The sequence below is a fragment of the Stegostoma tigrinum genome, chromosome 1 (assembly GCF_030684315.1).
Source record: "Stegostoma tigrinum isolate sSteTig4 chromosome 1, sSteTig4.hap1, whole genome shotgun sequence".
Lineage (NCBI taxonomy): Eukaryota > Metazoa > Chordata > Chondrichthyes > Orectolobiformes > Stegostomatidae > Stegostoma > Stegostoma tigrinum.
This window is the reverse complement of record NC_081354.1, coordinates 150997849-151015423: the sequence shown is the minus strand read 5'-3', so window position 1 is coordinate 151015423 and position 17575 is coordinate 150997849. Positions and strand designations below refer to the sequence as shown.

The window sequence follows — 17575 nt, the reverse complement described above, 5'->3', positions numbered from 1 at the left end:
TGGCTGTAGTCATGGCTCCAGGATGGTACGTTGCCTCCCTCTTGTTTGGGTCAAAGATACCATAGGCATGGTCAGGAAATTCTTCTGGGGAACAGGAAAAGTCAAAGATTACGACCCAATAAATTTACTACCAATTAATTTATATCAGTAGGCACATGAGATTTTGAAAGTGAATTTAGGAGTTGGGAAGGACACTAACAAACAGGACCTCGAAGACTAATCTGAGGAATCCCAGTCCAACATGCTAGCGCGCATAGAAATAGTAGATTAAAGCAATATATGTCATGCAGAATAGGTACAGGAGGGAAGGCATCCGATTTCAGAGGCATAGGGCCTGAGTTCTGGGGCAGTTTGGATTTGTATGAGAGAGGCAGGTTGACTCTTAGCAGGACAGGACTAACATCCTCACAGGGAGACTTGCTAGTATTGTTGAAATTTGAATGCAGTATAATCTGGAATTAAAAGATAGCACAATAGCAACTATGCCCCTAGTGGAAGGAAATCTGCCATTTTCACTTGATTTAGCCGACACATGTCACCAGGCTCACTACAATATCATTGACTCTTAACTGCCCTCTGATAGGGTCTAGCAAGCCATTCAATTGTACCAAACCACTCCAGAGACTAAACAGTGGATTAATATTGGAGAGACTACTTCACTTTGAATGAAACACTGAAAGGACAGTGGCAAACACAGCCATGTCAATAGTATGAATTTGCCTATATCTGGGGCTTGTGTCAAAGAGAGCTGTCCCACGGACTGGTCAGCAACAAACGGATGGTCCATCTTCGGTCTGCCTCCCCCTCTCTCCCTATTTATTCCAGAACCCTCACCCCATCCCCCTCTCTGATGAAGGGTCTAGGCCCGAAACGTCAGCTTTTGTGTTCCTGAGATGCTGCTGGACCTGCTGTGTTCATCCAGCCTCACATTTTATTATCTAGAATCCCTAGTTACATCTGTTGCATGGAACAGACCCACCTGTGGTGATGGCACAGCACTGTCTGGTCTTGAAGGAGTTACCCAGCAGTTCTGAACATTGAGTCTGGATCCCATGAAGTCTCATCAGTTCATGGGCAAGGAAAGCTCCTTCTGATACCCACTTACTAGCCCTTCCTCAACTGATGAATCAGTACTCCTCAACGTTGAACACAACTTCGAGGTAACACTGAGGGTGGCAAGGACACTGAATGTACTCTAGCATGAGAACTTCAATGTCCATCATCAAGAGTGGCTCAGCAACATCTCTCTTGATTATACTGACTAAGTCCTAAAGGATATGCATGCTAGACTGTGTTTGCAGCAGGAGGCGAGGGAGCCAACAAGATAGAAAGAAGTATTTGATCTTATCCTCACTAAGCCACCTGTCACAAATGTGTCTGTCCATGGCTGTATCAATAGGAATGACCACCACACACTGCCGGCTAAACAGATGCAATTGTGTCAGCCTTGGCTTTCTCAGGAGCAGATTTCATGGTACAAAGCCGAAGACAATGGTAATTGGAGCACTAAGTAAACAAGCGACAAACCCATCAATGAGGTGTGAATGGTTGAATAGTTGGAACATGAATGAACATGAAGGCAGGGGCTAGGATCTAAAATTTTGAACTCAACATTCAGAATGTGATGGATTGTCAAGTCATAAGATGAGGTACTTCAGTCCTGAAGAAGGGTAATACCCAAAACGTTGACTTCTCCTTTCCTCCAGATGCTGCCTGGCTTGCTGGGTTCTTCCAGCCTCCTGTTTGTGTACTGTTTTCTGATTTCTTGATTTGGAAAACTAGCAAGCTGAGGCCTAAAAAAATCAGAGTGGGGGCAAAGTGGAGAATTGACACATCACTTGATGAGAAATACTAGATAATGTTTTTAGATTGAGTGGAGGTATTCTGCAAAGCAGCCATTCAGCTGTAATAACAAAGTGTAGAGCTGGATGAACACAGCAGGCCAAGCAGCATCTTAGGAGCACGGAAATGTCAGCTTCCTTGTTTCTCTAATGCTGCTTGGCCTACTGTGTTCATCCAGCTCCACACTTTGTTATCTCAGATTCCAGCATCTGCAGTTCTTGCTATCTCAGTGAGCCATTTTTCTCAGAAATATGCTTTCCTCCCTCAACATTTGTATAGTGTCGGGATTACAAGCTTATCTCTTGAATCACATTGTAGTGATACCAAAATGTTCATCACAAAACCAATGCAAAGTGAAGCTGACATCAAATAAAGTTTATCTTGAGGCCATAACCAAATTCATTCAGCAAGCAGAAGATTCATATACTTGGTGTATTAGAAACTAATTTAGAACATAGAACATAGAACAGTACAGTACAGAACAGGCCCTTCAGCCCACAATGTTGTGACGACCATTGATCCTCATGTACGCACCCTCAAATTTCTGTGACCACATGCATGTCCAGCAGTCTCTTAAATGACCCCAATGACCTTGCTTCCACAACTGCTGCTGGCAACGCATTCCATGCTCTCACAACTCTCTGTGTAAAGAACCCGCCTCTGACATCCCCTCTATACTTTCCTCCAACCAGCTTAAAACTATGAGCCCTCGTGCTAGCCATTTCTGCCCTGGGAAATAGTCTCTGGCTATCAACTCTATCTATGCCTCTCATTATCTTGTATACCTCAATTAGGTCCCCTCTCCTCCTCCTTTTCTCCAATGAAAAGAGACCGAGCTCAGTCAACCTCTCTTCATAAGATAAGCCCTCCAGTCCAGGCAGCATCCTGGTAAACCTCCTCTGAACCCTCTCCAAAGCATCCACATCTTTCGTATAAAAGGGCGACCAGAACTGGACGCAGTATTCCAAGTGCAGTCTAACCAAAGTTTTATAGAGCTGCAACAAGATCTCACGACTCTTAAACTCAATCCCCCTGTTAATGAAAGCCAAAACACCATATGCTTTCTTAACAACCCTGTCCACTTGGGTGGCCATTTTAAGGGATCTATGTATCTGCACACCAAGATCAGTTCATGGGCAAGGATGCACTTTTAAAAAAACACAATACAATATGGATACACGAACAGGGCCTTTGGCCTGCCAAGCATGTGCTGATTCCTGATCCTTATTTAGACCCGCTACTTCTTGCCCATGCACAGTTTCTATCCCTCTGTTCACATCCCATTAATGTGTCTATCAAGATATACTTAAAATGTTGCTAACATGCTTGCATCCACCACCTCCATTTGCAGTGTATCCAGGCACCAACATCCTCCATGTGAAACATTTTCCCTGCACTTCTCCCCTAAACTTACCCCCACTCATCTTGAATCTGGGCCCTCTTGTACTTGACCTTTTCACCCTGGAAAAAAAGCCTCTGACAGTCCACCTTATTCACGCCTCTCATAAATTTGTAGACTTCTAACAGGTCACCCCCTCAGCGTTTGACCTTCCAGTGAAAACAATCCAGGTTTATCCAATCTTTCCTCATAACTAAAACTCTCCAGACCAGGTAACATCCTAATAAGCATTCTTTACATTCTCTCCAAAGCATCCATGTCCTCCTGGCAGTGTGGCAATGAGAGCTGTATGCAATATTCAAACTGTAGCCAAACTAAAGTTTTTACAGCTGTAACATAACTACTTAACTTTTATATTTGATGTCCTGGCTGATGAAGACAAGCATGCTGTATGCCACCTTGACTATCTCATCCGCCTGTGTTGCTACTTTCAGCGATTTGTGAACCTGTATATTCAGATCCCTATTTATCATTCACACACTTAATTTGACCTTCCAAAATACATCACCTTGCATTTGTCTGGATTAAACTCCATCTGTCATTTCTATGCCCACATCTGCAATCTGTCCATATCACACTGTATTCTTTGACAATCCTCCTTAATATTTGCAACTCGACCAATTTTGGTGTCGTTTGCAAGCTTATGAATCAGACCACCTGCAGTTTCCTCCAGATCATTTCTACATATTTCAAACAACAAAGGTCCCCAGCACTGGTCCCTGCAGAACACCACTAGTTACTGAGATAATGAGAACTGCAGATGCTGGAGAATCCAAGATAACAAAGCGTGAAGGTGGATGAACACAGCAGGCCAAGCAGCATCTCAACCACTAGTCACTGATCTCCATTCCAAAAAGCACCCTTGCTCCACTCACCTGTGTCTTCTATGACCAAGCCAGTTTTGTATCCATCCAGCTAGCACACCCTGGATCCCATGAGACTCTACCTTCTGGGCCAGTCTGTCATGAGATACCTTATCAAATGCCATTATTAAGTGCATGTAGACAACATCCACTGCTCTTCCCTCATCAATTATTCTTGTCACCTCCTCAAAAAACTCATTCGCAAGTCCATTACCTTGCAAATGTGAATAAACCCTGTGAATCAATATCTTCTCCAACAGCTTCACCACCACTGACATCAGGCTTGCTGATCAGTAAATACCTGGATTACCTCCGTTTCCCTTCTTAAACAAAGGAACAACATAGGCCATCTCCAGTCTTCTAGAACCTCACTGATGTCAAATAAACTTGATGTTTCGGGTCTACACTCTTCTTCAGAAATGGGGGAGGAGAAGGGGATTCTGAAATATTTGGGAGCAGGGGGAAGGTGGAAAGAAGATTGATAAAGGAGAAGATAGGTGGAGAGGAGACAGACAGGTCAAGGAGGTGGGTTGGAGCCAGTAAAGGTGAGCGTAGGTGCGGAGGTAGGGAGGGGATAGGTCGGTCCAGGGAGAATGGACAGGTCAAGGAGGCAGGATGAGGCTAGTAGGTAAGAGATGGCGGTGGGGCTTGATGTGGGAGGAGGGGATAGGTGGGAGTAAGGACAGGTTAGGGAGGCGGGTACTCGCTGGGCTGGTTTTGGGATGCGGTCGGGGGAGGGGGGTTTTGATCTTGTGAAGTCCACATTGATACCATTTGGCTGCAGGGTTCCCAAGTATATCACATTAGCAGATGTGCATGTATGGTATGCAGCAGATGTGGATTACAATATCCGCTGTTCCAAATGTGGCCTCCTCTGCATTGGGAGAACCAAGCGGAGGCTTGGGGACCACTTTGCGGAACACCTACACTCAGTTCGCACCAAACAATTGCACCTCCCAGTCGCAAAATATTTCAACTCCCCCTCCCACTCCTTGGACGACATGTCCTTCCTGGGCCTCCTGCAGTGCCACAACAATGCCACCTGAAGGTTGCAGGAACAGCATCTCATATTCCGTTTGGGAACCCTGCAGCCCAATGGTCTCAATGTGGACTTTACAAGCTTCAAAATCTCCCCTCTCCCTACTGCAACCAGCCCAGCTTGTCCCTGCATCCCTAACCTGTCCTCCCACCTATCTACTCCTCCCACCTCAAGTCCCACCATCACCTCCTACCTACAAGCCTCATCCCACCTCCTTGACCTGTCTGTCCTCTCTGGACTGACCTATCCCCTCCCTAACTCCACACCTACTCTCAGCTTTACTGGCTCCAACCCTGCCACCTTACCTGTATGTTTCCTCTCTATCTATCTTCTCTTTTATTCATCTTCTATCCGCCTCCCCCTTTCTCCCTATTTATTTCAGAATCCCCTTCCCATTGCCCATTTCTGAAGAAGAGACTAGACCCGAAATGTCAGCTTTCCTGCTCCTCTGATTCTGCTTGGCCTGCTGAGTTTATCCAGCTCTATACCTTGTTGTCTCAGATTCTCCAGCATCGGCAGTTTCTACTATCTCCGCAAATATATCTGTTAAGGCCCTAGCTATTTCCTCTCTTACCTCCCATAGCATTCTGGGACAGATCAAGACTGCCCCTGGGGATTTGTTTACCTTAACATATTTCAAGACACCCAACGCTTCCTCCTTCATTATGTTAGCTGCATAAGACTTGCATTACTGAGCATCTCTTTATTTGTTGATTAATTATCTTCAGTCTGTTTCATGTTTGTGAGTTAATTCAAACAACTAAATTACAGATTTACTGATCATAGAACATAGAACATAGAACAGTACAGCACAGAACAAGCCCTTCAGCCCACAATGTTGTGCCGACCATTGATCCTCATGTATGCACCCTCAAATTTCTGTGACCATATGCATGTCCAGCAGTCTCTTACTTGCTGTGAGAATTGGAGCTTTTTCAATTCATCCTGGGCCATGAAAAAGACCATGAGAAATCATGATGCCAAATGTGTATTTTTTGAGGGATCCTCATGACATTCCTCCAGAACTACTTTTTGATTTTGGAGGAGCAGTTCTTGGTTTTTAGGGGCACCTCTTTCAGTCTAATTAAGTCATTAATTAAGTGATGCTTAATTAAGGAAAAAGACAATGTTGTCAAGGAGAATACTGAGATACAGACTATTAGGATTCATAAGGAGGAGGTGTTAGCAATTCTGGAAGTGTGAAAATAGGTATGTCCCCTGGGCCGGCTAGGATTTATCCTAGGATTCTCTGGGAAGCTAGGGAGGAGATTGCAGAGCCTTTGGCTTGGATCATTATATCGTCATTGTCTACAGGAATAGTGCCAGAAGACTGGAGGATAGCAAATGTTGTCCCCTTTTTGAAGGAGAGTAGAGACAACCCTGATAATTATAGACCAGTGAGCCTTACTTTGGTTGTGAGTAAAGTGTTGGAGAGGATTATAAGAGATATGATTTATAATCATCTAGAAAGCAATAATTTGATTAGGGATAGTCAACACGGTTTTGTGAAGGGTAGGTCGTGCCTCACAAACCTTATTGAGTTCTTTGAGAAAGGGACCAAACAGGCGGATGAGGGTAAAGCGGTGTACATGGATTTCAGTAAAACATTTGATAAGGTTCCCCACGGTAGGCTATTGCAGAAAATACAGAGGCATAGGATTGAGGCTGATTTAGGAGTTTGGATCAGAAATTAGCTAGCTGTAAGAAGACAGAGGTGGTGGTTGATGGGAAGTATTCGTTCTGGAGTTCAGTTACTAGTGGTGTACTGAGAGGATCTGTTTTAGGGCCACTGCTTTTTGTCATTTTTATAAGTTGCCTGGATGAGGGCGTAGAAGGATGGGTTAGTAAATTTGCAGATGACACTAAAGTTGGTGGAGTTGTGGATAGTGTAGGAGGATGTTGCAGGTTACAGAGGGACATTGATAAGCTGCAGAGCTGAGCTGAGAGGTGGCAAACGGAGTTTAATGTGGAAAACGGTGAGGTAATTCACTTTGGAAGGAGTAACAGGATTACAGAGTACTGGGCTAATGGTAAGATTCTTGGTAGTGTGGATGAGCAGTGAGATCTTGGTGTCCATGTGTATAGATCCCTGACAGTTGCCACCCAGGTAGATAGGATTGTCAAGAAGACGCATAGCGTGTTAGGTTTTATTGGTAGAGGGATTGAGTTTCGGAGCCAATGAGGACATATTGCAGCTGTTCAAAACTCTGGTGCGGCCGCACTTGGAGTATTGCGTACAGTTCTGGTCACCACATTATAGGAAGGATGTGGAAGCATTGGAAAGGGTGCAGAGGAGATTTACCAGGATGTTGCCTGGTATGAAAGGAAGGTCTTATGAGGAAAGGCTGAGGGACTTGAGGCTGTTTTCATTACAGAGAAGAAGGTTAAGACGTGACTTAATAAAGACATGGAATATGATGTTAGGATTAGATAGGGTGGACAGTGAGAGCCTTTTTCCTCGGATGGTGATGGCTAGCATGAGTGAACATAGCTTTAAATTGAGGGGAGATAGATATAGGACAGAAGTCAGAGGTAGGTTCTTTACTCAGAGAGTAGTAAGGGAATGGAATGCCCTGCCTGCAATAGTAGTAGACTCGCCAACTTTAAGTGCATTTAAATGGTCATTGGATAAACATATGGATGATATTGTAATAGTGTAGGTTAGATGGGCTTCAGATTGGTTTCACAGGTCAGCGCAACATCGAGGGCTGAGGGCCGTGTACTGCGCTGTAATGTTCTATGCAGTCACTTTGTAACAATAACTTCCATATTTGTGCTGATCTATGGGAAGGTTTAGTCTGACACAAAAGCAAAGTCTGAAGAATTCATCAATATCCCCAGTTATCATCACCACTCCACTAAACATAAATCCACAGCATGCTAAAGAAAACATTAATTTTCTAGACACCACAATAGTTAAATTGACTCGACAAAAAGTAGAAGTTAGCAAAAAAAATGTCTTTTTGATTTAATAAAATGACATGCTGCTATACACGAAAACTCATCACTACAAGCAAAAAAAAGAACTGCAGATGCTGGAAATCAGAACCAAAAGCAGAGCTGAAGAAAGGTCACTGGGCCTGAAATGCTAACTTTGCTTTCCTTTGACAGATGCTGAGTTTTTCTTGCAATTTCTGTTTCTGTGAGTCATCATCTTCAACATGCTTTCAGTTGATATGTGAGCTCACAGTTACACTGTTGTATTTTTTTTGTTCTTTCGGGTTTTTTCTTTGTTCTTTCAGTTCACAGAAGGGTAGGGGGTTTTAGTTATGATGGGCAACATATTGGTGCAGGCTTGGAGGGCCAAAGGGTCCGTTCCTGTGCTGCAATTTTCTTTGTTCTTTTGATCTTTGCACTACCCTGAAGTAATTTATTGTATGCAACATACTTTGAAATGGGAAAACACATCAATGTAAATATTTGTGAAATTAAAAGGGTTAATATTAAATTATCTAATAGCTCATGACAATAGTAACCATTACATTTGGTCCTCCAAATACAATCCCATAATTTAAATCATTTTTTTTTCCCCTTTGCAGCTTCTTTTTCTGCTTTCAAAACCCTTTCCACTCTTTGCTGACCCTCTACAGGGTTTCTAGATCCTCTCCCCACTTTTGCATATCATCCCTCTATTCAGCTCCCCTCCCCTGACCGGGCAGCCTCAGTTCTTCCAGCAAGACTGCAGGACGTCAGCCTCATTCCCTATCCCCTGAATTGCTTGGAGGCCCTTGGGCTCACTCAACAGCCTGGGCGTTCCTTCTTAGCAGTCTCACTTCCTTGACCAACAACCTTATCTTCCTTTCTCAGCCCCTAACTCCTATTGGCAACTGTGCCATTCACTTCATTCCTCCAATCACAGACCGGTTCTCTCCCACGTTCATTGTTAATAAGTCCATAATAAACCTATCATCAGCAAGCACAGGAGAGAACTACGATAGGGTTAGGACTACCTTGTGATTGGAAGAAGGGCTCCTCATTATTTCCTTCTATTCCAGTTGTGAGGCAGGGAATCTTTTACCTGATTGGTTGCTACTATCAGTGGCTTTTCCCAGGCAGGTTGGGGATTTTAAAGTGGATTTGCCCGCTATTCCTATGAGTTTCGACCACTGCTGGAAATAAGCCAGGTTATTTTTTTAAGAATGAAGACTGATTTTTTTTTAAAATGTGCCTTTATTTTATGAAACAGCAGTAATAGTTGGGATTGCAGATCAAGGCAGAAAGACGGAGAAAGGACAAATTTACTTAGCTTATCCAGACGATGCTGGAATCACATTTTACATCAAGTAACTGGGCTTTAGATATTTTTAAAGAAATCTTCTTCAATGTTCCCAATTTTAGGTATGATGAGATGTTACTGTTTTTATGTGTCATCACATTATATTGCAGAGATCATGGCTTTTTTGGACTTGTCTGACATACAAATATCTGACTATCAGCTGTTTGGGTCAGTGTTTAGCACTGTCTCCTTGGAGACAAAAGGTTGTGGGCTCAAGTCCTTAAGCTTAAAATGAAGGCTTGCATTCCAAGCCAGTACCAAGTAGCATTGCACAGTTGGAGGTTCATCTAAACCAAGGTCCCCTCTACTCTCTGACATTCAAAGAGGACTTGAGAATTTCAATGTGGTTTTCTACCCAATGTATAGTCCTGAAGCAACAACAATGAAAAATACATAAGGAGGATGGTAATTCACTATAAAGTCATACATCACAGAAACAAACCCTTCAATCTAGCTCATCCATGCTGACCAGATATCCTAACCTGACGTAGTCCCGTTTGTCAGCATTTGGCCCATAATCCTGAAAATGCTTCCTATTCATATACCCATCCAGATGCCTTTTAAATCTTGTCATTGTATCAGTCTCCATCGCTTTCTCTGGCAGCTCATTCCATACATAAACAACTCTCGGTATAAAATGTTGCCCCCACGGCCCTTTTCAAATCATTCCCTCTCATGTTCAACCCATGCCCTCGAGTTTTGTAGTCTACTGCCCTAGGAAAAAGACCTTGGCTATTCACCCTATCCACGCTCCTCATGATATTATGAACTTCTATAAAGTCACCACTCAGCCTCCGTTTTTCGAGGAAAACAGCCTGAGCCTTTTCAAATTCTCCCTTTAGCTCAAATCCCCCAACCCTGGCAACATTCCTGTAAATCATATCTGCACCGTCTCAAGTTTTACAACATCCTTCCCATTGAAGGGTCACCAGAATTGTAGTCTGTGTTCTAAAAGTCACCTCACCAATGTCCTGCAAAGCCACAGAATGACATCCCAACTCCTATATTCAGTGCACTGACCAAAGAAGGCAGGCATGCCAAACACCTTCCTCATCATTGATAAAAGATAGTAGGAAATGCTGATGCTGGAGAATCTGAGATAACAAGGTGTAGAGCTGGATGAACACAGCAGGCCAAGCAGCATCAGAGGAGCAGGAAAGCTGACGTTTTTGGGTCTGGACCCTTTTTCAGAAATGGGGGAAGGGAAGGGGATTCTGAAATAAATAGAGAGTGAGGGGTAGGCAGATGGAAGGTGGATAAGTGAGCAGATAGGCGTAGAGAAGACGGACTGGTAAAGGAGGTGGGGATGGAGCCAGTAACAGTGAGTGTAGGTGGGGAGTTAGGGTGGGGGTTGGTCAGTCCAGGGAAGATGGACAGGTCAAGGAGGTGGGGATGAAGCTCGTAGGTAGGAGGTGGGAATAGGGGATGAAGTGGGAGGAGTGGATAGGTAGGTGAAAGGACGGACAGGTTATGGAGGCGGCGACAAATTGGGCTGGTCTTGAGATGCCCTCCTCATCATCCTGTCTACCTGCAACTCCATTTTCAAGGAACTATGCACCTGCACCCCTCGGTCTCTTTGTTTGGCAACACTTCCCAGACACCCACAATTAACTATATAAGTCCTGCCCTGATTTGCCATACCAAAATGCAACACCTTACATTTATCTAAATTAAACTCCATCTGCCGCTCCTTAGGCCAGTGGCCCATCTGATCAATTCAGTTATTCTTTTATTGTTTCTTACTTACAACTAAATAGATTCTGGCTTCAGTGTTTTCATTCTTTTTGGTTTATTCCTGTTAGTTCCTGGTTCTATTTTGTCCTAGCTAGAGCTCTTCTCATTGTATTGAAGTTAGCCCTCTAACTTTAGAAATTTTGAAGTTCCACATTGGATTATTCCTGCTCTTCTCCCTTACGATTCTAAACATTATGATATAATGATCATTCTTACCCCAGATGCCCTCCCAGTGACACTTGGTCTAAATCATTTTCCAGCACCAGACCCAGGAATCCTTCATTTCAAGGTTAAAGAGATTTTTTTAAAAATTACAAACATTTCTTCCCCTTTCTATTCTTCCAGATTACATTATCTCTGTTTTTATTTGGATAATTAAACTATATCTCAACCTTTCCCCCTCCCCATCCCCTAACACTACTCCTTAGTTTTATGAATCATTGTGACTTCCCTGTCAATTTTTTCATCTCTCTCAGTACTTTTCAGGAATGGGCCTCAGATTTATGTCCTAGGCCCAATCATCTTCTGCTGCTTCACAATTTCAGTACAGTTTGCTACTCCTCAGACACTGAAGCAGTCCAAATGCAGCAAACTTTGGACAATATTCAGGCTCGGACTGACAAATGGCAAGTAACTTTTGCACCCATCCACATGCCAGGCAATGACTATGTCCAATAAGAGAGAATGTAATGATCCCTTGACATGCACTGTCACCACCATCACGGAATCACCCACTATCAAAATCCTAGAGTTACCACTGACTAGAAATTGAACTGGGCTAGCCATTTAAATACTTTGGCTACAAGAGCAAGCCAGAGGCTCAGAATCTTACAGGGAGTAACTCACTTCCTACGTCCACAAAGCTTGTCTACCATGTTGGACCATACCAAGGCATAAGTCAGAAGTGTGATGGGATGGACCCCACTTGCGTGGATGAGTCCAACAACACTGAAGAAGTTTGACACCATCCAGAGGATAAAGCAGTCTACTTGATTGGCATTACATCCACAAACATTCACTCCTTCCATCACTATCCTCAGTGGCAGTAGTACGTTCCGTCTATAAGACGCACAGCAGAAATTCACCAAGGTTCCTTTACAGTATCTTCCATGGCTTCAACCTTTACGATCGAGAAAGACAAAAGCAACCAGATACAAAGCAACACCACATTTGCAAGTTCCCTCTCAAGATACTCATTATCCTGACTGGAAAATACATCACCATTCCTTGAGTGTCACTGGGTTAAACTCCTGGAACTCATAACTACATTGTGGAGGGACCTACGCAAAGTGGACAGCATCAATTCAAAACAGCAGCTCACCACCAGCATCTCAAGGAAAACTAAGAACATGCAATAAATGCTGATCCAAGTCAACAACATTCACTTCCCATCAATGAATAAAAAGAAACTATTTTGAAGCTTACCGAATACCTAAAATACTTGAGCTTCTTCTCAACTTTAATCAAATTATAGAACATAGAACATTACAGCACAGTACAGGCCCTTCGGCCCTCGATGTTGTCATACCGATCTGAAGCCCATCTAACCTACACTATTCCATGTAGGTCCATATGTTTATCCAATGACGACTTAAATGTACCTAAAGTTGGCGAATCTACTACCATTGCAGGCAAAGCGTTCCAGTCCCTTACTACTCTCTGAGTAAAGAAACTACCTCTGACATCTGTCCTATATCTTTCACCCCTCAATTTAAAGCTATGCCCCCTCGTGCTTGCCGTCACCATCCTAGGAAAAAGGCTCTCCCTATCCACCCTATCTAACCCTCTGATTATTTTATATGTCTCAATTAAGTCACCTCACAACCTTCTCCTCTCTAACGAAAACAGCCTCAAGTCCCTCAGCCTTTCCTCATAAGACCTTCCCTCCATACCAGGCAACATCCTAGTAAATCTCCTCTGCACCCTTTCCAAAGCTTCCACATCCTCCTTATAATGCAGTGACCAGAACTGGGCACAATACTCCAAGTGCGGCCGCGACAGAGTTTTGTACAGCTGCAGCATATCCTCTTGGTTCCGGAACTCGATCCCTCTATTAGTAAAAGCTAAAACACTGTATGCCTTCTCAACAGCCCTGTCAACCTGGTTCAAACTGAAGTTCCCTATTGACTTTTCGCTCTACTTCAAACCAGCGTCTACAGGAAAACAACACATACGGACCAAATACTGAACTACAGGAGCAACCATCCCAACACCCACAAACAAAGCTGCATTAGAACATTATTCCAATGAGCCACCAAACACTGCAGCACAGAGGAACTACGAAGAGCAGAAAAAAAAACACCTATACAGTGTATTCAAAAAGAACGGGTACCCACTGAACACAGTCCGCCGATTTCTCAGCAACAAACCCAAACAAACAGACAAAACGGGCCCAGAAACCATAACCACTCTCCCCTACATCAAAGACATTTCGGAAATGACTGCCAGACTACTCGGACCCCTTGGCATCAGGGTAGCCCACAAACTCACCAACACATTAAAACAGCAGCTAATGAACTTAAAAGACCCTATACAGACAACAGGCAAAACGAACGTCACCTACAAAATACCTTGCAAAAACTGTGACAAACACTACATTGGACAAACAGGCAGAAAGCTAGCCACCAGGATAGATGAACATCAACTAGCCACAAAACGACATGGCACACTATCACTACTATCTTTACATACAAATGAGAAAGGACACCATTTTGATTGGGACAACACATCCATCCTAGGACAAGCCAAACAGAGAGACGCATGAGAATTCCTAGAAGCATGGCATTCCAACCGGAACTCCATCAACAAACAGAGATAATGAGAACTCCTCCGACACTTCTGCCATTTACAATCCGACCCCACCACCCAAGACATTTTTCCATCCCCTCCCCTGTCAGCTTTCCGGAGAGACCACTCTCTCCGTGACTCCCTTGTTCGCTCCACACTGCCCTCCAACCCCACCACACCCGGCACCTTCCCCTGCAACCGCAGGAAATGCTACACCTGTCCCCACACCTCCTCCCTCACCCCCATCCCAGGCCCCAAGATGACATTCCACATTAAGCAGAGGTTCACCTGCACATCTGCCAATGTGGTATACTGCATCCACTGTACCCGGTGCGGCTTCCTCTACATTGGGGAAACCAAGCGGAGGCTTGGGGACCGCTTTGCAGAACACCTCCGCTCAGTTCGCAACAAACAACTGCACCTCCCAGTCGCAAACCATTTCCACTCCTCCTCCCATTCTCTAGATGACATGTCCATCATGGGCCTCCTGCAGTGCCACAATGATGCCACCCGAAGGTTGCAGGAACAGCAACTCATATTCCGCCTGGGAACCCTGCAGCCATATGGTATCAATGTGGACTTCACCAGTTTCAAAATCTCCCCTTCCCCTACTGCATCCCTAAACCAGCCCAGTTCGTCCCCTCCCCCCACTGCACCACACAACCAGCCCAGCTCTTCCCCCCCACCCACTGCATCCCAAAACCAGTCCAACCTGTCTCTGCCTGTATAACCGGTTCTTCCTCTCACCCATCCCTTCCTCCCACCCCAAGCCGCACCCCCAGCTACCTACTAACGTCATCCCACCTCCTTGACCTGTCCGTCTTCCCTGGACCGACCTATCCCCTCCCTACCTCCCCACCTACACTCTCTCCACCTATCTTCTTTACTCTCCATCTTCGGTCCGCCTCCCCCTCTCTCCCTATTTATTCCAGTTCCCTCTCCCCATCCCCCTCTCTGATGAAGGGTCTAGGCCCGAAACGTCAGCTTTTGTGCTCCTGAGATGCTGCTTGGCCTGCTGTGTTCATCCAGCCTCACATTTTATTATCCATCAACAAACACATTGGTTTGAAGCCAATCTACCACCCTCTGAGAAAAAGAACAGGAAATGACATCACCAACCCAAGGAAACCTAAACAGATAAATAGTAAGCGCGACATAACACCAGCGCTTCATCGGAGGCTCACTCATGATGTTACCTAGAATGGTGATGAAACGTCTGAAAACTAACCTTCCAGCTCAGCGAGCAAACTTACATCCAGAAGGTCTATAATTACCAGGGTTGTCTCTACTCCCCTTCTTGAACAGGGGAACCACATTTGTTATCCTCCAGTCATCTGGCACTATTCCTGCAGAGAATGACGAGTTAAAAGATCAATGCCAAAGGCATTTCCTCCCTGGCTTCCCAGAGGATCCTAGGATAAATCCCATCCGGCCCAGGGGACTTATCTATCTTCACCCTCTGTAGGATTTCTAATACCTCTTCCTTGTGAACCTCAATCCCACCTAGTCTAGTAGCCTGTATCTCAGTATTCTCCTCGACAACATTGTCATTTTCTGGAGTGAACGCTGTCAAAAAATATTCATTTAGTGCTACCCCTATCTCCTCTGACTCCACATACAACTTACCACTACTATCCTTGATTGGCCCTAATCTTACTTTCGTCATTCTTTTATTCCTTAAATACCTATAGAAAGCCTTAGGGTTTACCCTGATCCTATCTGCCAACAACTTCTCATGTCTCCTCCTGGCTCTTTTGAGCTCTCTCTTTAGGAAATTAGTTAACCAAATAAACACTTTAATGTTCCCCTGATTGTCATTCCAATCCATTTCTCATTTTCCTTTATTACTTTTCTGTACACGTTATATTGTTGAATATTAGCCACCCAGTCCTCACTTTTCCTTGATTGCCATAACGTTCCTATATTGCTGTTTATGCATATAGCTCACCAACCTTATTTAATATACTGTTCTTTTACGCAAATACACTTTAATCCTGTCTTTGCATTCCTCATTGTTCTTATTAATCTGTTCTTGCCTAAAACACCTGCAGTTTTGATTGTAATGAAAAAGAAATGAACAAAAGATATTTCAGCAAACTTCAAACTATTACAGGAACAAAACAAATGTGTCTAATCAATTGCTCTTATTGAAAATATTTGACAAACATATGATATAAAAATGCCTTTTAAAAATGTGCTCATTGATTGTTTTTCATTTTAACACAGACACATCAAACACAGATTTTTGGTGGCGAGGGAGAATTGAGATTCAAACAAAAACCTTTTGCTGATATATACTTGAGAATGTTTTCAGCCATTTAGGAATTTCTAGGTATTTTTGTTGGAAACAATTTGAAAACTAATTAGCAGCACAAATCTCCGAAAGGGATTATTAGCATGATTATCATCCACATCCTGATATCATTAATGCTCAGTAAATAACGCAGCATTTAGAATTTTGTTTTCTTCGACAATCAGTCAAATGGAAGTGGTAAGATGTCAGTGTAAGTCATTTATAATGCTGCCATTATTTTGTCTTGATTTATGACAATTTATTTCTTGGAAATGAATAAAATCATAATGATTTTAGTAACAGCTATCGAGTCACACAGCATGGAAACAGACCCTTCGGTCCAACACATTTTTGTTAAACTTACTTTTCTTCCACCATCTGCTTTTGGTATTCTTCATATTCTTCTCTAGTCATGCCTGCTGCAGCTGCAGGATCCAAAGTACCTCCTTCCTCTTTCTTTTCTTCATCGCTACCCCCAAGTCCTAAATTTTTCACCTGTCCACTCACCATCGATTTCAACAAAAAAGACATGTTTTATTAATAAAACAATTAATCAGATACAAAGCTAAGTTAGAAGCTATGTATAATGAACAGGGGTCCAGTCAGCCTGCAGGCTTCTACTTGAAAGGCAGGGAGCCAGTAAAGTGCTTTTGAGAAAATGGTTTGCTTTCAGTAATCTGGATTAAACCATTGAACTCTCCAATCTTCCAAAGGCAGATGGTCCTGATCACGCTGTACATCATTCTTCTCCATTGTCTACTTTCAATAATATTTCAGGCTTTTTTTTTCAACAGGCTTATTTCTCTGGACTCTTCTTTTAATGCTGGTAAGAATATCTTAAAAAGAAAAATAAATAAAAATGCTTCACAATTCGCGGGTTTGATTTTACAAACATGATTAAGTGAGTCATTTTAATCAGGTGGCAACACAGATGCATGCTGTTGAAAACCTCTGGAGATTTAAAGAGAGATTTTTGTCATAAAAATATACATAATATCTTAGAATCACCGAAATTTGTGTCTGAAGAAAGCGGCCATTTAGCCCATCATGTTTATGGTAGCCAAAAACACTATTCAGACTAATTCTACTTTCCAACTCCTGTCCTACAGCCTGAGAGTTTATGGCACATCAAATGCATATCCAAGTTCTTACTGTGTTGTGAGTATCTGTCTCCACTACTCTTTCTGGTATAAGTTTCAAACTGCCAAAACCATCGGAGTGAAAAACATGTTCCTCAGCCACCACCTAATCCTTCTGGTAACAGTTTTTACATCTGTGCCTGCTGGTTCTTGAACTGTATTCTACACAGTCATCTTTTTAGGACCTCATTGTTATACACACC

General features: G+C 43.3%; 1 protein-coding gene across 1 annotated transcript in view; it reads right to left on the bottom strand.

The window, feature by feature from the left end:
- Positions 1-17575, bottom strand: part of cplx4a (complexin 4a) — an 81777-nt gene that overhangs the window by 47261 nt on the left and 16941 nt on the right. The window contains exon 2 of the mRNA XM_059649421.1: positions 16598-17069. Within this exon, the coding sequence (XP_059505404.1) occupies positions 16598-16764 (167 nt within the window). The 5' untranslated portion in view covers positions 16765-17069. The remainder of the gene's footprint in view (positions 1-16597; positions 17070-17575) is intronic.